Below are 25,343 nucleotides of genomic sequence, written 5' to 3' on the forward strand. Positions count from 1 at the left end.
GAAAGCGAGCATCAAAAGCTAAGTGTAACCCATCAAAGTTCCATAAGAAACATATTCTCCTTTCTTTAAAATAATTATTGTGTAGTATTTGCTATCATTTCAATCACTTTAAAAAAAAGTATTATTAAACTATAAGATAAAATTCAACAAGCAATTTAAGCAATAAATATGTAAGAAAAGAAAAACATTTACCTTTTCTAGGCTATTTATAACTGCTAGCTGAGCTACCTTCTTTAAGGCTTTAAACTTAAATACAGTTTCTGTGGGGAAAAAATTGTATACATATATTAATTTGAATCTGCACATTTAAGAAAAAAAGTCAGTTCTATTTTTGGAGTCAGTTACCCATGGGGATGGAAATATAGACCACCTCAAAAAACAAGTTACACTCTCACTATGAAATCTCTTTGAAAGGAAAATACAGACCTTGGAAAAGAATGCTTCTGTACTACCCGTTATCCCTTCTTAGGGACAATGAATACTTGGGCGGTCTCTGCACAAGGCCTTCTTGCTCTGGGCTCGCCCTCATTCCTCCACTTCACTCCTTCCCTCACTCCAGGGCAAAGTTTAAAATGGCAACAGTTCTACATCATTTTATATCATAGGGAGGTGGAAGATGGTCTGTGTATTACAGATGAATGGAAACACTTCATTCACCCAATTAACTTGTTTCCTTCCCTGGAAGCACCTCCAAGAGCAGTAACCTAGTTTTTGTTTTGTTGGGTTGGGGTTTTTTTTTTAGGTTTTTGCAAGGCAAATGGAGTTAAGTGGCTTGCCCAAGGCCACACAGCTAAATAATTATTAAGTGTCTGAGACTGGATTTGAACCCATGTACTCCTGACTCCAGGGCCGGTGCTTTATCCACTGCACCACCTAGCCGCCCCAGTAAACTAGTTCTAAGAAAGATGAATTTACAACAGACACCTGAGCTGAGCAGGTAACACTTATTTCTTTTAAGTCAGTAACTAGTTGTGAGCCTTGGAGTCAGGAGGGCAGGAGTTTGAATCCAGACTCAGACACTTGACACTTACTAATGGGGTGACCTTGGACAAACCACTTAACCTTTATTGACTCGAATCCAGGGCCACCTGGATGAACTGACCAAAGTCATCCTGATACATAGCTGGCCATTGGACCCAAGTGGTTCTGGGGAAGAAAGTGAGGCTGGGGACTTGGCACAGCCCCTCCTCACTTAAATGTGGGTCATGTGATTACCATGGCATCACCTCCCCAGATGTTATGATCTTCTTCGAGAGAAGGACAAATATCATAATTTGCAAGTGACACTAGTTTCACTAAACAATTGGCAAAAGACTCTAAACTCCCAATAAACCTCCATTGCTGTACAATGACAAATGATGGATTTGGTTAGTCTTTTAAATTTCAACTAGAAACACAAAGTCTATCTAATAGATAATACAAAACTCAATTGCTATCTGCCAATAAAATTTTATATTTAGACACAAGCAAGAGATCAGTTTTTTCCCCTAGAAAGAATATTATCTTGTCCATTCTGAGGTAGTTGTAAATTACTTTTGCTGTTGCTCTAATGAGGGCAAAACCAAAAGGGGATGAGAATTATTAATTTTGAACAAAGTCAGAGTAGCTGACAGCACAATCTCATAAAAGATTCACACATCATGACTCATAACTAGTCAGTATTGAGACAGTCAGTCCACTGGAGGATTTAGTAATTCAGTTCATGCATTTTGAACCCATCTTAAAGAAAATTGCCAAAAGACCCTGCAGGAATTAAGTTGTGAGGTAATGAAATATTTGACTTTCAAATCACACCTTTAAAATAAAATAAAATTGCTACAGACAGGGGGTCTGGTGTGACCAATAGATTTTTGGACAAAACTAGAAGTCTGGATTCAAATCCTGAGTCATATTTACTAAGGAACTCAAGATCTCTCTCAGACTGGGAGAGAGAGAGAGAGAGAATACTTCAAAGGACTGTTTGACAGTCAAGTTATATGATATATAGAAAGTAATTTTCAAACCTTAGAAATGTATAAATGTGAGCATTAGTAAAAAAAGAGTTCTTGTTAAGAAACAAAACAAATAGATGAATTAACAAGAATTTTGCTTTTAATTTAACCTAAGATCTAATTTGTTGTTATTTTATGAGATGAAATTCATGGAAATTTTAATTCCAAACTATCCCTTTGTTAATCTAAATAAGAAAGCTTATGAAGAAGTCTACAGCAACTCTTAGTAACTAACACTAGCTATACCTACTATGAAACAAAGATGTATTTCCCAATATATGGGAACATTAAGTTACAGAGTTATCACGAATAGATGCTACTTATAGTTTTTCAAAAGCTTTGTAAATGCTGATTAAGTCACAAAATAATGCCACTTTTCATTAGTGTCTCTTAATTTATAATTTAGAAATCTTAGGCACCAAAAAGTTAAGGCACTTAGTCAATTCAATGTCATGAGTCAGCAACAGGAGTAGAAAGAGACCCCACAATGCTGGACTTGAAATCACAAGCTCCTTCCTGGGTTGTGTTCTGCCATGGAACTTGGTTAATGCAACTAATAACTGGCTTCCCTAAGATCAATAATACCCCCAAAGCAGAAATGATCGGGAACTGTCCCTGGGGCCTTCGAATCTAGAAAAACCAAAAAGTCTGTATCTTAAGATCTTATCATTTTAATCCAAGCCACTAACCCAAACACATGCAATGATCCAAGTACAAATGCTCCTGTCTCATCAGGGATCAGTTATTTTCCCAAGAGCATCGAGAATGAATTGCAGCTTCCATCAGCTGCTTCATTAAGTCATATGTACAGGCAATTACTTTTCGGAATGGAATGCAAAATTCATTTCCAGGTTCTGAATCCAACAGCTCATCTCCCTTTAACCTAGCTGTTCTTGGCTCAAGGTGATTACCTTCAGGGAGGCCACAAACCATTGGAACATACCCTGCAACAGCCGCTTTAGTTTTGCACAATCCACATTGATATATTGTAACAATTCTATATCGTGGACATCGACATTATCTTCTGAACAAACAGTCAATTCTTGTAACCTGAAAGAAAAGCAAAAGACAATTTGTCTAAATAGTCTAGAGTTCTGATTCTCAAATATTTAAAAGTGCTGATACTCAGGTTGAAAACACTTGACATATTCTCAAATAGTACAGGAAAATCTAATTACAAAATGTACCAAATAAATGACTTTAAATGACATCATAAAATATTTCTCTAAAATTTTACTATAAACGTAAAATTCTAAACTCAATATTAACTCAATATTGTTAACAATTACACCTACTTAACCTCAGAAATGGATACAAACAAAAAAATACTGCCTCTCAGAAATAAATGAGCAAGTCTTTAAGTAATTTCTAAATAGACAACAGAATTTCTGGAATTATACAAATATAAAAGCTCAGTCCTTAAGTCAAAAAGTTCAAGTTCAACCTCATAGATACTTCATTCAAGCTGTGCAACCTGGCCAAGTCCCTTAATCCTGATTGCTTCTGATTATGTGAGACTCTATGGGAGCATATATGTACACGGATATCTGCATCTACACGTATAACTGTGAATGTGTGTGTGTGTAGGTCATGTGTCTATGTATACAGGTATATATAAAAGATGAATGACAGGCCCTTCTCCACACCAAGTGGCATTCCATTACTTGGTTTTCTTTAACAGGAGAAAACCCATATTCCTTGTGAAGTCAGAATCATTCAGATATTTTCATTGAAAAGACAGCAGATGTGGAAAAGTACTGCAAAACTATATCTAGTTAACTTGATCTGATTTACTTTAAAAGCTTTTCCTTGGCTGCACTGGATTTTCAATGGGGTGCTCAAGTAATGCTAACAAGAATGTATCTCAAATACCAAAATCAATTATTTCACATGTGTGGATGTTAGGAGCTGGAGGACAGCACTGGCATCTATCAAACTAGGCATCAAAAGAGCCCTGACAGACAAGAGGCATAGACAGTAAGATATAAAGAAGAATCTCTAATCAAGTCCACTGAAGCAATCCTACAGAACTTGCAGAGGATGTCACATCTAATCTTCTGGCGCTGACAGTGACCAACAAACTCTCCCACGTCCATTCTCCTTCAACCCCACCCCCCAGATGTGTAGCTAACCTGAAGCACACTACTCACAATAGCAGCCCTTCCAGTTTCTTTTCTCCAGATGTAGAAAAAATGAAGCAATCCACATTGGAAATGGAAAGGCCCCGATGCAATACTTTACATGCCCAAAATACCACAGCTGCCCCAAAGGACCCCCAAATATGCTCTGACAGGAAGTAAATTCAAAAGATCAGCCAGGTTATCAGCTGGCTAACCCCTGGGACCATTAGGAACAAATGGCAAGATCAAAAGGAAGGCTTAAGAGGAAAAACTTTACCATAGTTATTTCTAGAGGAGAAATGTAGTTTATAAAACTTAGAAGGTCCATGGGAAGCAAAGTTAAATTTAATAGATAAACTGATTAAACTATTAAAACTTTTAAAAACATAAGATAAAGACTTCCAATAATATTGCACATGCACAGCTGTGGATTTTTTTTTAAAAATTATTTAAGGCTATGGGGTTAAGTGACTTGCCCAAAGTCACACAGCCAGGCAATTATTAAGTGTCTGAGGCTGGATCTGAACTCAGGTCCTCCTGACTCCAGGGCTAATGTTCTATCTTCTATGCCACCTAGCTGCCCCTATTGATTTTTAAGATGATTTCTTTGAAAAGAAATGAACTGAACTATCCTGCAGAGCTCTTAAATAATTTGTGGGTCTAAGTTGTTGCCAATCATCTGAACTCTTGCCACAGTTTAAGCTTTTATTTCTATCATCTGAGTTGATTCTCACAAATAATGAGATTTCCACAAACACTTAAAGTCACAGGGACCTTTGTTTAAGCTAAGCTGATAATGACCTCAGACTGAGAAAGATAGCCCAGAACCAGTCTTCAGAGAATCAGGACTAGTCCTAACCAGATAGGCTAGAAGCCGATAACAATACACCAATTCAGATGTAAGCACTGCCCTGGAAGTAAAACTTAGCAATTTGTTCCATCAGTTATTTTAAAACTACCAATATTTTGGTTTTCCTTCAATCAGAAGAATTATGACAGTTCTGAAAGTGTTCAACATTTGAATCCAGTTAAATATTTTCGGCCTCTGAGCAACCAATTCTGCCAACTGGCTGCCAAATACAAATCTGAAGCCTCTGAAGAGAAGATTCTGATTGGCTAGCAAGGCCTATAAAAGGCCAGCCTTTGGCTTGAAAGCTGAGATACGTGGGAGAAGCAACAGATGACAGACCAAAAGAAAAGCAAGGACAGAAAGACAGAAAGAAAATGGTCAAAAAAGGCAGCCCAAAGGGAAGCAAACAACAAAGAGCTGAGCACACCCACAAAGAAGGCAGCAGGGAAATAGAAGACCAACTGGAGAGAGCTAGGCCTGGAGGCCCCACTGAAGGCAGGACAGCCCCATGGCTCCAGCTGGTGAGAGAGCCACTGACCCTTCAGAGAGTTGCAGGCTCCACATACAAAAACAATCCACAAGCATCAAGCAGCAGCAGTGCCCTGGCTCTGGAGGGCGGATGGACAGATGGGGGGGGGTCAGGAATATGTCCATGTATGGGCATCTACAAAACATCTGAAATGTGAATTAAAAAGTACACCTGAAGGTTCCCATGCTGATGCCAAAGATGCAGGGGGAAAAAATGTAATCAAACAAAAAGAAAGTTTTTATGTACAAGTGTGGTAGCTTCTTTTGCTAAAAATATTTTCTTGCAAATTCTTGCCAGGGGCAGACAGGACATTGGCCAACAAATATTTATCAAGGGCTTCTTATGTGTCAAGCAAAGGGCAGACCAATGGAGGAGGAGAACAAGCTCACCTGATCATAGGAGAGACAATTAAGTAAAGACTGAGCAGAGAAGGGGGGTGGAGGGAGGAGAGGAGACAGGAAAGGCTACCTGCAGAAGAGAGCAGAGACCAGTGTCCAAAGGAACAAAGCAGACTGGGTATGAGAGACAGTCAAGGGCAAAACAGAGATGAGTGTGGAAAGGCTTCACGGAGAAAGCAGCAGCATGGGAGAAGGTGAAGCCTCTTATCTAGGCTTGGGGGACACTGCCTGGGCCAAAGCCTCCAAGAGCAAAACTGGGCTGATCTGTCTTGACTAAACCATAATATGTAGAAAGGGGACTGAGATGCAATAAGGCTGACCAGCAAAGTGAGGCCAGGCTGTAAAGGTCCAGTAGAGAAGGAGGCCAACAAAGCCAATAACAGGATACAGCCTAGATAAAGACTCCAGCAGGCTTGTCCCATGGCCACTGGTGGAGCCCAGCTCTGACCTAGGCAAGGGGAAGGAGGGATAGCCTTGGCTCAGTCAGCCACTAGCTCTCAGTCAGTAGTGGATCAGCTCATAGGAAACACCCCTTCCCAGGATTAGATTGCAGGGTGAAGAACTCTTCGAGGGTAATCAGGATAAGTTTCTGCACTCCATGATTTTCTAAACTTAGCAAGACTGGAGAGTTAGGAAAGAGAGCTAGCTAATGAGCTGAGCTAGACATGCTGGGAAACAAAGGGTTCATTTCAGGAGTCCTGAGCCCTAAAGGAACCAGCCGGCTCTGGCCAAGGGAAAATGCTTCTTCAAGTACTAGAATTCCCTGTGGCTTCTCAAGATGTTCTATCCAGAAAAGAAGCAGTGGGAGATGTGGCCAAAGCCTTACAGGCCAGGCCTTCTGGAGGGTGGATCTCTCCCTCATTCCCAGGATTTTTCTCTCTTATGAAGCTTTGTTCTCTCAAACTTCAGTAAGGTGAGACTAGGAGTTCGTGGCAAGACCCATACTTGTTTCTTCTGAGTCATGGGAGCATGGACGGCTACTCTGGAAGGGCTGGTCTTCCCTCCTCACCATATACTCCTTAAAAGGGAACAAATTTCTAGAATATAGAAGAGAACTGAATTCTAGTTCCTGATGTGGACCCTGTACCTCTCTTTCTCCTCTACAAAATGAGAGTTGAACTAGATGATCCCTAAGGAAAAGGGGCAGGAAGGAACAGTTGTTAGATTCTAGTCTTCTTTCTTTCCCCTCCCCCAAAACATCTGTTTGCTGTTAAGAGCTGCCACCCCACCCCCACATCCAAGTACTCAGCCTTCTGGATGGCAAACAGGAAGAAATAGAAACACCCAGGTATTGAGAATCATTACTTAGCTGAAATAGAAAGTTAACAATTCCTTAGAGGAGGGGAAGAATGTGGTGTGGCAGCCTTTCCATCAGGACACAGACATACCCCACACACACAAAAAACTGAGGCTGCTTCTCATTCTGTTGGCCTCAAGTAAGATTTGAATTGCTTGCCCTTGAAGAAGCTCTCCAAAGAACTTACTTGGACCATGTTTTGGGTGAGTGTTTCTCCATGACAACATCAGAGGATTACCTTTCTGATCCAATACTAACTGAAAAGGCAAATAGAGATAAGTGACTCTTGGGACTCTTGACACCTCCCAATAAGAGATGGCCTTGGAAGGGTCCTTCTAACTGGCTAAGTCAGGCCAATGCTGAACATGCTCCATCTCCAGACAGTTCTCCCAAAGCCAGGAAGCTCTTTCTATTGTAGAAATACAACCAAGGGCTCTAAATGGTGGTAGTGAAATCAAGTGACTTAAGTTTAGGAAGAATAAAAACACAAATCGATTCTTTTTCTATGTGCAAAAGATACTGGTTCCCTTCAAAGACAATCTTTAGTGACCAAAAAAAGTCATCCTAGAGCAATCCAAGGTGTTTAAACATACATACATATATATATGTATATATGGATATACTTGCTGCTTACAGTACACGAGATAACACAAAGATTTTTACTGGTTTATTGTCTTTTTATACTTTCAAGATGAGATCAATGAAAGTATTTGATTGTTAGACAACTTATTCTAAGAAAAAGAATATTTTCTATCTGAGAATATTTTTTTATCATCTGGCTGTATTTCAATTCAACCAATGGCTCCAAATGATTCTACAGAATAGAAAATTTCCTTTTGGGAATAGCCTGGAGAACTCACTCCCAAAGTGGAAGCTCCCTTCATAAGCCACTGAGTGGCCTAGGGTCATGTTAGGCTAAGTGAGTGCTCATGGTCACAGGGCAGGACCTGGCTCTTCTTGACCCCAAAGTCAGCCTTCCATACTCAACCACTGTTCCTGTTCTTCACATTATCATGACTGTTCTTCTCATACTAAATTTCACCTATTTTTTTTTAAAAAGCAAACTGTCAGTAACATGTGGATGGCTTTATATACAATCTTTTAAGTTCTTCCGAATGTTGAAATATTATTTATAATTTTAAGAGAAAATTGGAAAAAATGACAGACAATTGCTAAGAGAACATTAATCTATCATATGTAAGGACCCATGGAAAATCACTCTAGTATCTTTGCCAAGAAAAGCCCAAATAGGGTCATGAAAAAAGTGTCTGCTGTACAATAGTGAAAAAAGTTTCAGTCTAAGCTCATAAACTCATAAGACGGTGATGGACACACTTTCAGCCCCATGAACAAAAACCCAAGGCAAGTGAAAAAGAGTAACCACAAACAGTCTAACGGCTAACCAGTCATGGTTAAACATGAACAATGTCAGTCTTGAATGACAAGGAGGTGGAGTTCCTACTATGGCAGGAAGGGGTCAGGGCAGCCCTTGTGGCAGAGTCACCTGGATCTACTTGAGATGTTGTTCTGTGATATGGGGCAGGGCTCAATAAAGAGAAGAGTTCCATACAAATAATGACTTTTTAAAATAATAGGAGAAAGTCAAGAGAAGTGGCCTAGTCCTCTTTAACAAAGTCATCAACATCTCAGATGACATTCTGATTCATCTTAACAAATCAGATAGCAAGAAAATTGTGAAGTCAACTCTTTTCTTAAGGAAAAAGAAACTGCTAGAGAAATTCCACCCAAGGCCCTAGCTGGGTGCTCAGTCAAGCTTCCACAGGATTGTCTGGAAGAGAAAGTGCTTTGCAAACCTAAAAATATCCTACAGAAATGAATCATGAATGCAATTCTGATTCTTGTTAATTTGATGGAATAAGGGTCCTTAGAGTGCCCAGATCACATCCTCTACACTTGCTTCACTAGATTCCACTAAGAAGGCCAGTGACTAAAAAGCAAGCTAGCATCAAAGACTTAACCAAAAGATTCCAGACCCCTGTGGGCTGCATCACCCTCAGTCCTTTGTCCAAGACAAGGACTTCTCTACTTCTGCCATGTCTTGGATGCCTTTGGCAGCAGGTTGTTAGAGAAGCCATTAGATCCACTTCTTCACAGACGAGTGTTTTTAAATGCATAAAAATGAAGTGCGTGATTCATAAAGGAAAGTAATTGTGATGAAATAGTTACTAAAACTTATTTTAAAAATAAACCTATCAACTACATTAAGAACCTTTATACCATCTACTGAATAAAAATAATTGATGCTAATGACTTCTCTCATCAAAAAAAGGTTAGTTATGGGGCAGTTAAGTGGCACAGTGGATAGAACACCAGCCCTGGAGTCAGGAGGACCTGAGTTTAAATCCAGTCTCAGACACTTAGTAATTGCCTAGCTGTGTGGCCTTGGGCAAGCCACTTAACCCCACTGCTTTGCAAAGAGAAAAAAGAAGGGGTAGCTAGGGAGTGCAGTGGATAGAGCACTGGCCCTCGAGTCAGGAGGACCTGAGTTCAAATCCAGCCTCGGACACTTAATAATTACCTAGCTGTGGGACCTTGGGCAAGTCACTTAACCCCATTGCCTTGCTGAAGAAAGAGGAGAGGAGAGGAGAGAGGGGAGGGGAGGGGAGGGGAAGAGGTTAGTTATATTATGAGCTACCAAAAAAAAGTATAGGAATGTATGAGATGGGATAGAAAAAAGATCAAATTAAACTCTAGTCAGCCATCTAAGGAAATTCAATCCAAGAGCATTTATTAATCACTGCTTTGGTCTCTGTGCTAGGTGGCAGACTGCTCCCTGCCTCCAGGAAGTTTCCATTCTACTAAGAAGAGAGGAAACTTACACAAAACATTTAAGAGATCAGACACCTACAGGAACACAGCAAGGGCTTCTCAGGGGAGACGGCACCTAAACTTAGCCTTAAAGGAAGCTGACACTCCAAGGGGTAACAATAAGGAATTAAATGAATTTCAAGCACACAAGAAACCAACTGTTTCAAATAGGTAGGTGAGGGTTCACTATGGAGCTCTTCTGAGGAACACAGGTCACTAAATATCACTGCGAAACAACCATTACTCTCATATCAACTCCATCTGGTTGTCTTACTTTAATTAAGTGGAATACATTAAGAAAGACAAATTTAGAATCAGAAACATTATTTACAAATCCTTTAAAATCTCCATTGTGACTTTATGGCTATAAATGGTTCCATTCTTCTTTCCCCTGAAAAATTCTCATATTTAGGCAAAAAAAAAATGACCATTAGCACCAAGGTAGCAATAATTTGAGGAAGGAAACTGAATTCTTGGATTAAAAAGTTTATCACTATCCAAATTACATTCACAACCAAATGGACATATTATTCTCCTGTTCAAAACCTGGAGGTATTCACTATTTATTGCCTTTAAAATAAAAATCAAGTTTATCCATGAGGCCTTGAAGGCCCTTTCCTGCCTGGCTCCAATGTCCCCTCCTACACTCCACTCACAGCTGACCTGATCTGCCAACTGTTCCCCTTCTCTGACATTCCATTTCCTGCCACCATCTCTTTGAGAAACTATACCCCCCAGTCTGGAACATTCTCCCCTCACTGTTTTCTTTTGAGAGCCTGGACATTGCCTCTTTTTTTAAGGGTTTTTTTTGTAAGGCAAACGGGGTTAAGTGGCTTGCCCAAGGCCACACAGCTAGGTAAATCATTAAGTGTCTGAGACTGGATTTTAACTCAGTCCTGATTCCAGGGCTGGTGCTTTATCCACTACGCCACCTAGCCGCTCCTAGACATTGCCTTTTAAAATTCAATCCAAATGACATCACCCTCAGAGGTCTTCCCTAATCACCCCAACTGATAGTGTCCCCACCCATCCATAAAGCTATTTTGTAATGATTTCATGTATAAATTAGTATTTACTTGTCTGTATACACATTGTCATCTTCCAAAGGAACAGAAGCTCCCTGAGAACAGGAACTGTTCTACTATTGTCTTTTATTGATTACCTATCAATGTAAGTGATTAATAAATGTTTGCTCAATTGAATTTTCCTTTCAATCAGAGCTACCCTTCTGTGAATGCCCCATATATTTTATTCATCTCTATCACACTGACCTGGTAGAAATACGACTGAAGACGGCATTGAAGTTATTACAGCTGAGGGAGAAGAGGACCCCAGAGGCTGAGCTCCGAAGTTCAGCTGCATGTTGGTTCCCTTCCCGATAGGTGTGGATGAAATGGCAAATTTCTGGCAGTAACTGCTTGACCAACATTGTTTCATCTAACCTCATTGTGTCCTTTGGCTGCTGAAATAAGAACAAGACTTACTGACTTGTTTCAGTTTCCCTCATACAGAGACAACATAACCCAGAGATGCTTCAAAGAAGTTGGTGAAACTGCTAGTCAACACCTTTCTGAGCCAAGGTCTCCACTGCAGCTGAGACCCTGGGCCATTACCCAAACTGAAATTGGAGAATTAAAATGTCAGTCAGGAACAAGGACCAATATCTGGAGACTTCTCCGCCAGAATCAAGTCATCAAAGCAAAGACTGGGGAGTTGTGGGTCCCTTTCATTTGGTTAACCTAAGCCTAGTTTCAAGCATTCCTTCAGTAGATTCTCACTAATCAAAAGGGTCTTTATAATATTTAACTCAGTTTTAAAGAAATTGTCTCAGCTTCTTTCAAGCATATCTCCATCAACAAATGCAAATTTCAAAGCATTCCACACAATCACTGGGAGAGGATTTGAAAAAATTCAACAATGCAAACTAATGCTTTTTAAATGCGTAAATTAAAAGTTCTTAACTAACAGATCCAAGATGCACCACACATCTGCTTCTATGTCCATTAAGTTGTCCCCAAGACAGCAGATGGGGCAGCAGTGTATGATGATCAGAGCCAGCATTTCAGTGCCATCTTTGCCACAAAGCACCTAGGGAAGGACCCCTGGGCAAGGCACAATGTCCCAGTTCTCCCAGATACCTCTCCAAGACTCTAACTCACACACGGGATGGCTCCACATTGCTATCATCGCAGATTAAGGCACTGCATGAAGAATTTACTACAGTGATGAAATCACTGTATGTGGACACTCACAGGGCAAGTAATGGATTAGTCAATAGCACTGGTCATTGTTTTTTGAGGTTCCTGTCCAATGGGCCAAAACTACTAAATATATATATCCCTACAGAGAGAGAATTCCAAATAAGGAATTAGTAAAAAATTCCATTTAGCTTTAGGACTTATTTTTCTGTACTTACCTCAGGAAAATGTTTTGTAAACCAAAAATTCACTAAATAATTATAATCCTCATTAAAAATGTGTTTGTTTAAACATAGATGTATCTAATTCAGTAGAAATGCACAACATTGGGGCAGCTGGGTGGCAGTGGATAGAGTACCAGCCCTAGAGTCAGGAGGACCCGAGTTCAAATCCAGCCTCAGACATTTAATAATTGCTTAGCTGTTGAAGCCTTGGGCAAGCCACTTAACCCCATTACCTTGCAAAAAAAAAAAAAAAAAAGGCTAGCCCATTTTCTAAATTTGCCAGTTACCAATTTGAGAGGTAAATTAAATATATTGCTTTAAATCCTACTTGCCTAAGATAACCAAAATTGTGATATCCTAAAAGTAGAAATTAATTTACCTTCTACTCAAATATAAACAAAAAAAAATAAATGGGTCTACATGATTTTGAATATTAACAAAATATCTTTTTATAGATTTTAACAAGATCTTTGTGAAAAATGTAATAGAGTGATCTTTGCCATTCTGTTTTTAAATACAATACTCATCTCTTTCAAAAATTAATAAAATTTTGATATCTTCACAAAATCTTTCCCAAAAGGCATGAATCTTTTTAAAGAGAGGAGAAAGTGGGTCAAATTTCTGTTAAGAATTCTAACTATATGAAGAAAGTAACTATTAACTAATTAATGTGCTAAAGACAGGAAAATTATTTCCCATTACACACATTAAATGTATAACCTGATCAATTCAGTTAACAAAATTTAAGTACAATTAAGGTGCTGTAAGTATAAAGATATTGCACTTTCCTCTATCTGCATACCTAAGATATTTAGATAGAGCTTCTCGGTTACAAGAGTAAATTCACTTACCAAATCACTTACCCCAGCAAGGCATTTTTCCAGTGTATCCAAAATAATTAACTGAGAGAGATACAAATTCTTTTCAGCAGCTTCTCCAAATATTCTCTGAAAGGAAACACATTTGGAACATTACATTTTAATGATGACTCTCCCACCTACCTATCTACTTACCAAATCTAAAAATTAAGATGTTCAATCAAACAAAATTAACCCTCTGACCTTTAATCTCTGAAACTAGGTTTAAATACTATGTCAAAAGTGGAAAATACTCATTTCTCCCCCCAATTTGAGAAAAAGATAACCTATAGACTAATAATAATAATATTGTTACTTAAAAGAATTGTCCATTCTGTTGACCCTAAAATTTTCTTCCTGTTTGTGTTTACAAAGTCAGTTCCATTTTGGCCCAAGGCATATCTTTGACCTGGAATCCTGACACCAGCGTCTTCTCTATTAAAATTTATTTTTATCCTTATTGGTAATAAAGATAAAATCTTTCAATGAAATAAATTATAATACCATCAAGTATATAAATTCAAGAAGTCACATTCTTTGGACTAGCTCACAGCAACTGATCATCACCTTCTAACAGGAGGATTCAATGACTGACACAGATTTTATTCATTTCACAAGTACACAAAAGAACACCAAATGGGTCCATTTGTCATCCTAACCATTATGGTGAATATCAATATCTTGTAATCAAAAAGTTTTCATTCTAACTGGGAAAAAGCACATGACAGTGATCAGAAACAAAACAACACATAACAAAAGAGAAAATACTAGTCATGCTTTGCTTTGAGCACAAGAAGGGATCTTTTAAGGAGCTAGGGCTATAAAAAATGTCTATTAGAGATGTAAATGTATAAGATGTGAATTAATTCACAAAAATCTTTTGTGAATTCTTTCAAGAAAAAAAGTGAAAACTACCACTCTCCCAATTTATGTGGTTCACATTTTAAGATTTTTATATGTAGAATTTGCTTAAAAAGAAAACAAATTCTTTCAACCTATGCACACATCTTTCCTGATTCATTCATAACCAAAGTGTACATAATCCTGAATCCATGAGAGTTACTAAGATTGTAGTAGACTGGCAAAGGCTTTTTGGAACTGAAAAGTTCTAAGTTAGGTCTGAAGGAAATGCTGAAATAGCAGGTGAGACACAAAGAATTGACTGGCGGAGAGAAAGCACTGGCCAGGTCCCAGGAAGGAGGCTGAATGAGCAAACCAGGAACAAAGGCCAAAGAGCAGCTGAGAAAGAGCAGAAGAGTGTTCTTCTTGTGGACTGAGGAGAAATAAGATTAGAAAAAGCTGATAGAGGGTCCAGAATGCAGAGGGAGCAGCTTTCTTCAACTGCTATCAGGGGAGTAACATCGTCAAAATGGAGCTGGAAGACAATTATCCTGGCAGCTGGTCCTTAAGTCCATTGAAGGACCTGGTGTGGACTCTAAGGTGAAGAAAGGAAACCCTATCAGAGGCCCATAAAGATCAGTACTCTGCTGTAAATCTAGACTATTCTATTTCATTCATTATTCATTTAAGCTAGATGTTGCTCCCATTGTTATTTTTCAAATGTGTATGCATAAAGTTCCAGTGAATAAATGAAAAAGGTTAGCAACCAAATCTCTATATGTTCTTAAGTAGCCTCTTAAATACATGTGGGGGGGGGCGCAGCTGGGTGGCAGTGAATAGAGCACCCACCCTAGAGTCAGGAGTACCTGAGTTCAAATCTGGCCTCACACACTTCATAATTACCTAGCTGTGTGGCCTTGGGCAAGCCACTTAACCCCACTGCCTTGCAAAAAAAAAAAAAAAAAACTGTTCTGAGCAGCACTAGGAGGGTGGTCATTGTTACTAGATGGGGCCAATAAAAAACTTTAAATGAAATTAATGAGGGAGGGGGTAATATGTTGTATCTGTGCATCCCTACAAGATAGGCTAAGACTTCCTCCAGAGCAAGTTAGGAAATAAAGTCCTCCCAACATTATGCCATGATTAAGATTCAAAAATAGCCCCAGTAAAAACAGCAAATCAGGGTCAGCTAGGTGGCGCAATGGATAAAGCACTGGTCCTGGAGTCAGGAGTACCTGGGTTCAAATTGGTCTCAAACACTTAATAATTACCTAGCTGTGTAGCCTTGGGCAAGCCACTTAACCCCCATATGCCTTGCAAAAACCTAAAAAAAAAAAAAAAAAAAAAAAAGCAAATCAAATACTTACCATATTGTTAACATTTTTTAAAATATTGGTGAGGCCACTTATAACCAGAGAAAACTTGTATTTGGAAATGTTGATAAGACACTCCTTGTTGTGTTCAGTGCTGACTTTGGTGTGTGTGGTCTGCTGTCCAGCTTTAATTGGAAGCTAAGGGGGGAAAAAAATTAAGCTAATATTGGTCATTATGATTAACTACAATTTTCACTAAAAATCATGAAATTTTATCTAGAAAAAAAATCACCAACAAGTTTTTTCTTCACACTCCCATTTTCTATATCTGAAATATAATTCTGTCCACTCCTTTCCATTGCTTCCTGTTCTAATTAATGACCTTCCATTATTCTTAGACTTCTTCCTCCCCATCTTCCTATATTCACTGAGACCTAGCTTTTCCCAGAACACAATAATCCTTGACCATGATTTCTATTTCTCTCTTGCCCTTACACACTGACTCACTCTTTCCCTTCACTACAGTTTCTGATAACGAGCTGACCCCTCTCTTCCCCAAAGGCCTTGAATCTATTTCTTCCGTTCTCCTCTATCAGGCTGCCCCTAGACCCTTGCCCTCCCTCAAGTTAAAGGGCCATGTAGCAATGGTTGAAGATTAGGTATCTATACCCACTCGTGGCCACACAAATCAAGTAGTCTATTCACATGACATGTTGATAGGCACTCTGGACACATACCAAGTACATGATGTAGAATGTTCAAGGGAATTCAATGGAACAATGTCAGTTACTGAATATGTAATGTTGAATGTCCATGGCTATCATTTTACTTTATATCATAAGAGATGGTCTGACAGCATGGACAGGGCCAGGAATATCTAGATTCAAAATCTTCTTCAATCTCTATGAAGTGAATGGACAAGCCGACCCACAGCCCTGGCCAACTTCTCCAAGGGCTCGAGAGGCCTCCTCTTCTGACTAGCTGCTATCTGCATTTCCAGAAGGTGACTCCTCCCTCTGCTGGCTGCCCACTGGGCTGGCTCAGGCATCCTCCACAGCCAGAGTCTCCACCATCAGAACATCAGCTCCTAGAGGACAGATCCTGCCTTTCTTCCTATTTCTAGCTGTATTCCTGCTCTTGCTAAGACCCTAAAACATGCTTGGTACCTGACCATCAAACTCTAAGACTGAAGGTCCCTTCCAAGCTCTAAACCTCTTCTTATGCCTCAGAGAATTAAATCTCAAAATGGCCAGTGCTCCTTGATAACGTGAGAGGGCCAGGTCCACACAAGTTACACAATGAAGGCCTTTTTTCATCCTCAAAGATTCAAATTCATTTAAACTGCAGAGAACTGACACTGCTGTCTCCATTACAAATGGGTGCACTAGAAAGTTTGCCTGTAAAAATTGTGCTTGCCAGCTTCTCTAACAATGTACAGGTCAAGACTCTGTGACCAGCACACACACACAGAAATCGGATCTGTATCTCCAACAGAGAGAGATACAAAGTGACAACAATCCACACAATTCTCGCCCTTTGCGAGAGTTCACAGTTTACCAGATTTGATAGCACTTTTTACTTTTCTAAACAAACTCGACATTTTCTAATGTACTAATTAAACTGTATTTCTACCTTGTCATATTCTGGCCAAAATACAAATTTTATTTCAATTTCATTAATTTTAATTAGTAAGATTTCTATCATAATATTGTTATCAACTCAAAATGCAAATATTTCAAAGAATGAGGAGTCAGCACAAGAAGGCAGAACTGAGATCTTAAACATGGAAATGTGAACAGTAGATAGTTTGTTTCTCATTTTGCTCAGAAAATTCTTCAAAATGTCAAAGATTCATTTTTTCTATTATGTGCAATTCATTCTTTTGTTAACAAGACCCTTAACTCAAATGGAAAAATGAATTCTGCTAAAATTCATGAAATAAAAACTTCATCTAAAAAATCAAAAACAAGTAACAATATATAGACAATAAAGAGCATCTAGTGTGTCATCTTTAGAAACCAACTCACAGAGGCCCTGTCCTTCCTGGCTCCATCTGCCAATGTGTAGTGGGTTTTTTTTTTTCCCTTCTGTTTTCCAGTGTATTAGGGCAGGGCTTACAGGGTCCCTGCCCCACCCCAATCTGGGGAGTAGGATATTGTGTATTGTGGACTGTTAATGTTTATTTTGTTCTGAAATTAAAGTATGCAGAATAAAGAGAATGCAGTTTTTACATAAAAAAAAAAGAAACCAACTCACATAAATAAGTCATGTGGCATAGAATATCTATTGGATATTACCCTTTAGAGTATAGAACCTAGTTCCAGGCACTAAGAGGTCAAAGCAAGACAAAAACAAGGTTCTGGCTCTCAAGCAGATGATATTCAAATGGAAGAACACAGAAATAACTAGACTCATACAGAAATATCCAGAGCAGGTCCAAATCAAGTGGAAAGGGGCAAGATGGGAGGAGTGGGGGGAAGAAGGTAGGCAGATGAAGTCAGGGGCAGAGGCGATAGAATGGTGTGTCCCGCTGGAAGAATGGTGAATGGGCCAGTACGGGTGGATGTAGCGATGAGCTGTGAAATACAGCAAGGTAGAAGATGACCAGAAAGACAAGGAGGAAGGATTCAGAAGTTTATACTTGATCCTCAAGGGAATATGGATCCCCTGAAGCTCATGCAGGGAATGGGAAGAGAAGATGGTATGATATAGCTAGACCTCTACTCCCTGGCAACTGAGTGGAGGAGATTTTGGAGTGGCAAGAGACCTGCAGCAGTCAGACTAATGAGAAAGTAATTCCAGTGGCCAATTAACAAGAACTCTGGAGGGCCAGAACCAGGGCTGTGACTAAGCCAGAGGAAAGAAGGGGGTGGCTAAAACAGATGGCATGAATGGAGAAATAAGATTTGCACATGAACTGAATATAAGAAGTGAATGAGAATAAGAAAAGGATGTCTGGGGCACAGGAAGGATGGTGATGCCATCAGACAATATTAGGGAAATCAATTCAAAAGAAGAAAGGGTTTGGAGAGAAAATAAATGAGGTCTGCTTTGTATATATTGAGGCTGAGCCGGCTACAGAACATCCAGCTGGGAGGTGTTCAAAAAGGCAATAAGTTAACCATGACAGTATTGACAGCGGTGAAGGACTAGAACATAAAGCTGGGAATCACCTGCATGAAGGGACCTGGCACAATGGCAGCTGCAAGGTTGATGCCCAAGAGAGGAGACAAGAAGGTCTAGGACAGAGCTCTGGAGAACCCCCAAAGGAGACAGAGACAGAACAGAAAGATAAGAGAAGTACGAGAAAACTTGGCCTGAAAACCCTAGAGTGATTCAAATAACTGATGATGCCAAAGGTTACAAAGAAGACAAGAAATAGACGGACTAAGAAATACCAATAGATTTGACAATTATATTACCACTGATATCTTTGCAGAAGAATGTTCACTATCCTCCCCAACTGAACCCAAAGTCATTTTTTAGTTATTCTTCCGCATCCTTTCCTGCTCAGACTGCTAAAATAATTCTGACCCCCTTTTATGTGTTAGATGAGTCCATCCAAATCCAAATATGGTCTCCTTGAACATTGTACTAACCCCATCTGCCCAGAAGATTTGAATCACTCCCTGCTTTGTAACTCTTAAAGCATTTCATTTTTTCTTATTGCCAAACAATTGATATATTTTGTTCCACATAGATGCCAAAGTTATTTTTCTTAAGCAAACAACGAACCTTGTCTTCCTCTATTCAATAAAAGCCCATGGCTCCCTATTGCATCTAGAATAAAATAGAAATATCTTTGTTTAGCTGGTGAAAACCTTACTAATCTGGCCTTCCATCCTCATTAGACATCATGGCAGTTCTAGGTTCCTCCCACACTCTATCACTCATCCATCTCTCAACATCTTGACTTCACAATGGTATCCTTCTTCATGACAGGAAAGCATTCCTTTTTCATTTCTACTTCAACAGACCTCATAGATTCCTGCTTATCTATTCTTAAAGACAAAACTCAAGCACCACTTCTGGTGTTTGTGGTTTATATCAATGAAAAGAATTTCCACAAATTTAGGAAAATATCGATTCCTTTTGAGTCTGATACAACTCCTTGTCTCTCAATCTATATTTTTCTTCTTATTCTAGTGGTTTGTTCATGCAAAAATTTTTTAATTTTATATAATGTAAAGTTGTCAGACTTCATTTTCCATTTTTCAGTAGTTCCCATCAGCTAAAAAACATCTTTCTAGTCAATGAATGAGCTTCTATTAAACACCTATAATATGGGCTAAGCACCAGGGATACAAGCAAACATAAAAGAGGGGTCACTGCTCAGAAGTTCATACTGTAATGGAGGAGAGAACCCACTCTAGAGAATCATCGGCAAACAAGACACAGACAAGATCAAGGGGAGGTCATCACCAGCAGAAAGGCAGAAGCATTACACAGAAACAAGAAAAGTAGGATTTGTTTAGAAGAGGAATACTGCTCAATACATTTACCCCCACTACAAACAAGTATAGGGTATGTGACTGCATTGGAATAAATACTATCATCTTATAAAAAATGACAGATCACAGATCACAATCTAAACCAAGAGAAAAATCAAAATGGTTTTGGATTTAGATGTACCATAAGTCAATTAGGAGAACAAGAAATAGTTAATCTGCCAGATTTCTTGAGAAGGGAAAAATTTATGACTAAACAAGAGATGAAAAAATTATAAAATATAAAAAAGGTTAATTTTGATTACAGTAGAATAAAAAGGTTTTGCGCAAGTAAAACCAACCCAACCAATATTAGAGGGAGAGAAGAGAAATGAGAAACAATCTTGTGACTGCAAGTGTCTCTGATAAAGCCTCATTCTAAAATACATGAGGAACTGAGTTAAATTTATAAACTATAAACCATCCCTCAATTGATAAATGATCAAAGGATATGGAAAGGAAGTTTTCAGATGAAGAAATTAAAGCTGTTATATGAAAAGTCCTGTGAGAAATGCTCTAAATGCAAGTTAAAACAACTCTTATACCTATCAGATTGGCCAATATGACAAAAAAAGGAAAATGATGGAAAACTGGAATATTAATATGTTGTTGGTGATTGATGATTGTGGTGACTGTGGTGATTGTGAATTAGTTCAATCATTCAGGAAAATAATTTGAAATTACACCTAAAGAGCAATAAAACCATGCATCCTCTCTGAAGCAGAAATATCCCTATGAGGCCTGTATCCCAAAGAGATCATAAAAATGGGAAAAGGTTCTACAAGTGCAAAATATTTACAATAGTTTTTCTGGTAATGGCAAAGAATTGGAAATTTAGGGAATGTCCATCAATTGAAGAATGGTTGAACAAGTCGTGGTATATGAATGTGATGGAATACTGTTGTTTTACAAGAAATGATGAGCAGGTGGATTTCAGAAATATCTGGAAAGATTTACATGAACTGATGCTTTTAAGTGAGCAGAACCAGAAGAACAGTGTACACTGCAACAATATGTGATGATCAGCTATGATTCATTTAGCTTTTCTCAGCCATACAATGATCCAAGACAATTTCATGGCTGAAAAAGCTATCCACATGCAGAAAAAGAACTATGGAGTTTGAATGATGATAAAAGCATATTAATTTCGTGTGTGTGTGTGTGTGTTTTCCCTTTTGTCCTGTTCCTTCTTTCATAACATGGAAATCTATTTCCAAGATTATACATATATAACTTATATCAGATTACTTACAGAGAAGCAAAAGAAAATAGAGGAGAAAAATTTGGAACTCAAAAATAAAAGGAACGTTGACAAATGGTCAAAGGATATGCAAAGGCAATTTGCAGATGAAGAAATCAAAGTTATTTATAGTCATATGAAAAATTGCTCTAAATCAAAACATCTCTGAAGTACCACCTCACACCTCTCAGAATGGCCAATATGACTAGAAAGGACAATGATCAATGTTGGAAGCAATGTGGGAAATCTGGGACACTATTACACTGCTGGTGGAGCTGTGAACTCATTCAACCTTTCTAGAAAGCAATTAGGAATTACACCCAAAGGGCAATAAAAATGTGCATATCCTTTGATCCAGCAATAACCACTACTCAAGAGATCATGAAAAAAGGGTAAAAACAAAACGTACAAAAATATTCATAGTAGCCCTGTTTGTGGTAGCAAAGAATTGGAAATCAAGGGGATATACATCAACTGGGGAATGGCTGAACAAATTATGGTGTACACACACACATACACACACACACACACACACATACACACATTATGGAACACTATTGTTCTACTAAAAATCAAAAGGGATGGGATCTCAGAGAAGCCTGGAAGGATTTGCATGAACTGATGCTTAGTGAGATGAGCAGAACCTGAAGAACATTGTTAACCCTAACAGCATAATGGGGGTGATGAGCAAACATAATGAACTTGCTCATTCCATCAGTGCCAACAATCAGGGACAATTTTAGGGTATCTGTGTTGGAGAATACCAACTGGATCCAGAGAAAGAACTGTGGAGTTTAAACAAAGACCAAAGATTATTAACTTCAATTTTTTTTAACAAAAGTTTTCTTATGTATTATAATTTTGCTATCTCTAATATTTTATTTCTTCTCAAGGATATATTTTTTCTCTCAACACAATTTTGATCAATGTATAGCATAGAAGCAATGTAATGATTATCAGATTGCCTTCTGTGGAAAGGAAGGGAGAGTGGGGGAAAAATTGTAAAATTCAAAACGTTACCAAAAATGATTGGTAGAAACTACTATTGTATATAATTGGATAACAAATAAAATATTTATATAATAAAAAGTAATGTTGAATTGGAAAAATTAATAATTGGAAAAAATAAAAAATTATTTACAAGAAAAAGAATAAAGAAATGACAGGAAGGATGGTTAAAGACTCGAGAAGACTTAAATGAACTGACACAGAGTGAAGTGAGCAGAACAAGAAAACTATTCTTATCAATGCAATAATCTAAGATAATTCCAAAGGACTTATTTTAAAAAAATGCTATCCACCTCCAGAGGGAGAACTGGTGGAGTCTAAGTATAGACTGAAGCAAGATTTTTTCATTTTCTTTATATATGGCTAATATGGAAATATATTTTACATGAATTCAAATATATATAATTAATATACTTCTTGCCTTCTCATTGAGAAGGGTAGGGGTGGGGAGGGAGGGTAAACTTTTTTAAAATAAATGCTAAAAATAAATCATTTGGGGGGATTAGTCATGGCAAGCTTCCCAGCTTGAAGAGAAGGAAGGAAGGAAGATAAGTTTTGATCTACATTCTCAGTCAATCATTTCTCTGTCTGGAAGGTGATAGCATGTTTCATCTTGTGTTGTTCAGAATTTCTAATGCTTGCCCAATTTTTGGTCTTTATAGTACTGTTACTGTATAAATTCTTCTCCTGATTCTGTTCACTAGTCTTTCTAGGCTTCTCTGAAATATACCCTTCATCATTCTTAGAATTCAATAGTATTCAAATACAGAATTTTTTCAAATCCGTAATTTATTCAATTGTTTCTCATCCCCTCAGATTCCAATTCTTTTTGTTGTTGAGTTGTTTTTCAGTCATGTTCAACATTTTGTGGCTAAATTTGGAGTTTTTCTTGGCAAAGATACTAGAAAAGTTTGCCGTTTCCTTATTCTGCTCATTTTACAGATAAGGAACTGAGGCAAAACAGAGTAAGTGGTTTGTTCGGGTTAAGTGTCTGAGACTGATTTGAACTCATGTAGATGATACTTTCCTGACAGGCCCACTGCATCACCACTTCCAATTTTTTGCCAACACAAAAAGAATTGTTATATTTTTATGCATATATTTTTACTCTTTTTTGATCTCTTTGGAGATATAGTATCATAACAGTAACAATATAAGTATTTCTAATAACTAACTGCTAGAGCAGTATTGCTGTGTCAAAGGTTATATACAGTTTAATAATTGCTTTCCAGAATAGCTAGACTAGTTCATACTTCTACCAACAGAGTTATTAGTGTACCAATTTTCACACAGTCCATCCAATATTTATTTTCCTTTTTTGTCAATGTAGGCAATCTGATGAGTATGGGAGTAGAACCTCAAAGTTATTTTAAAGCGCATTTCTTTAATTATTAGTAATTTACAGAGTTTTCAGGTAGCTATGATAGTTTGGATTTTTTCTTCTGAAAATCAAAAAGCAGAATTTTAGAAGCTGTGATTTTGGGTGGGACTTGAAATAAGCCAACAAAGCTAAGAGGCAAAGATCAGGAGGAAAAGAATTTCAGGCATGGGGGACAGAGTCAGTGAAAAGGCAATGAACTGGGAAAGGGATGTTTTGTGTTCAGAAACACCAGGAGTACTTGGAATTAGGGAAGGGGGGAGGGTATGAATGCCCATGAACACCAAACAGAATAGTTTATATTTGGAGTTTAGAGAGTGGTGATACTGGGGTGTGTGTATGGTGGGGGGGTATCTCCAGATATTGAAGAGAGATAGTACAAACCTGAAATCAGCAAGCCTTCACAAGAGAGAGAGAGAGAGAGAGAAGCCTCAGGGCCAGGGAGGATGCTAGTGTAGAGCCCTTTACAAGAAGAGGAATTGTTTGGGGATGACTATAATGAGTCCACTTTTGGAGCAGTTTGTGGAGATCCTTGGGTTTCACTGAACATTTGAGTGATGAGCACATTTGCTTCTGGGTCTGGCTTTACTTCTTCCTTTCAACTTCTACATGTCTCTGACTGTTACACCAAATATTTTGATTTGGATAGTCTTACTGATTTTTAATATAATTTGATATCTAGTAATCCTAGACCCTATGTTTCATGCCTATTTTTCCAATATTTTCCTTGATTTTCTAAACTTTTTTCCTCTCTATGAATATTGTTATTCTTTTATCTAATTCCATGCAAGAATCATCTTTTTTTTATCAATTTGATTGGTATAATATCAAATTTGCAGATAAAGTGAGGGAATATTATCTATTTCTATGACACTGGCATAGCCCAGTCACATATACTGAATTTAAATATTTCTACAAAAAATGTTTTGTTGTATCTATAGAAGTCCTGTTTGTGTCTCAGCAAGTTAATTCCAATACTTTAAACACTCTGTAATTAATTTAAATGAGATTTCTATTTTCCTCCTAGCTTTGTTGTGAGATGCTGATGATTTTTGAGGATTTCCTTTGCATAGTGCTACTTTCCTCAAGTTACTCACTGTTGAAATTAGAAAGGTTTTGGATGTTAAAATTAGAAAAATATAACAAACAATCCTATTATCTGTAATTATCAATGATTTTTATGTCAGCAAAAATCCCTGATTGATTTTTCTTATTTTATTGCCATAGTTATCATTTTAGACTTTAGGTCAAATAACAGTAAACACAGGATCATCTTGTTTTTGTCCTTTATCTTACTGAAAATGCATCCAGGGTTTTTCCAATCTGTACTTGTTCTTGAGTTTTAGGTTAATGCTTTTGATCATATTAAGAAAAGGTTCTTCCATTCCTGAACTTGCTAGTATTTCTAAATATGGTCTATAAAAGACTTTTTTCAACATTTATTGATACTGTTTGGGATTTTATGTATTTATGCTAATTGTTTTCCTAAAACTGAACCATTCTTGAACATCCCTGATATAAATCTAACTTAGTCATAAAAAAATACATTCTAGATATTCCGTACTCTACAAAAGTCATGTGTAAGGTTTCTGCATAAATATTTCAATGTAATATTGGCCTATATAGTTCTCTGTTTTATACTACCTCAGTTTGGATATTAGGATCATATTTTTCTCAAAGGAAGATTGTGGTAGAATTTGTCTCTTAGAATGTCTCAATTTTTTAAAACAAAAGGATGAAATGATTTTTAAATATTTAACAAAATTCATTTGTAAAACTAGTTA

General features: G+C 37.8%; 1 protein-coding gene across 16 annotated transcripts in view; it reads right to left on the reverse strand.

The window, feature by feature from the left end:
- NF1 (neurofibromin 1) overlaps positions 1 to 25,343 on the reverse strand; it is a 251,200-nt gene that overhangs the window by 189,005 nt on the left and 36,852 nt on the right. For 10 of the 16 annotated variants that reach the window (XM_074189001.1, XM_074188998.1, XM_074188997.1 and 7 more), the window contains 5 exons: positions 15,501 to 15,644; positions 13,288 to 13,383; positions 11,286 to 11,476; positions 2,935 to 3,041; positions 193 to 260 (listed from right to left, as the gene is read on the reverse strand). In XM_074189001.1, the coding sequence (XP_074045102.1) occupies positions 193 to 260; positions 2,935 to 3,041; positions 11,286 to 11,476; positions 13,288 to 13,383; positions 15,501 to 15,644 (606 nt within the window). The remainder of the gene's footprint in view (positions 1 to 192; positions 261 to 2,934; positions 3,042 to 11,285; positions 11,477 to 13,287; positions 13,384 to 15,500; positions 15,645 to 25,343) is intronic. The other 6 variants (XM_074189002.1, XM_074189003.1, XM_074188999.1 and 3 more) reach the window with 3 other exon arrangements.

The sequence above is a fragment of the Macrotis lagotis genome, chromosome 5, assembly GCF_037893015.1.
Source record: "Macrotis lagotis isolate mMagLag1 chromosome 5, bilby.v1.9.chrom.fasta, whole genome shotgun sequence".
Taxonomy (NCBI): domain Eukaryota; kingdom Metazoa; phylum Chordata; class Mammalia; order Peramelemorphia; family Peramelidae; genus Macrotis; species Macrotis lagotis.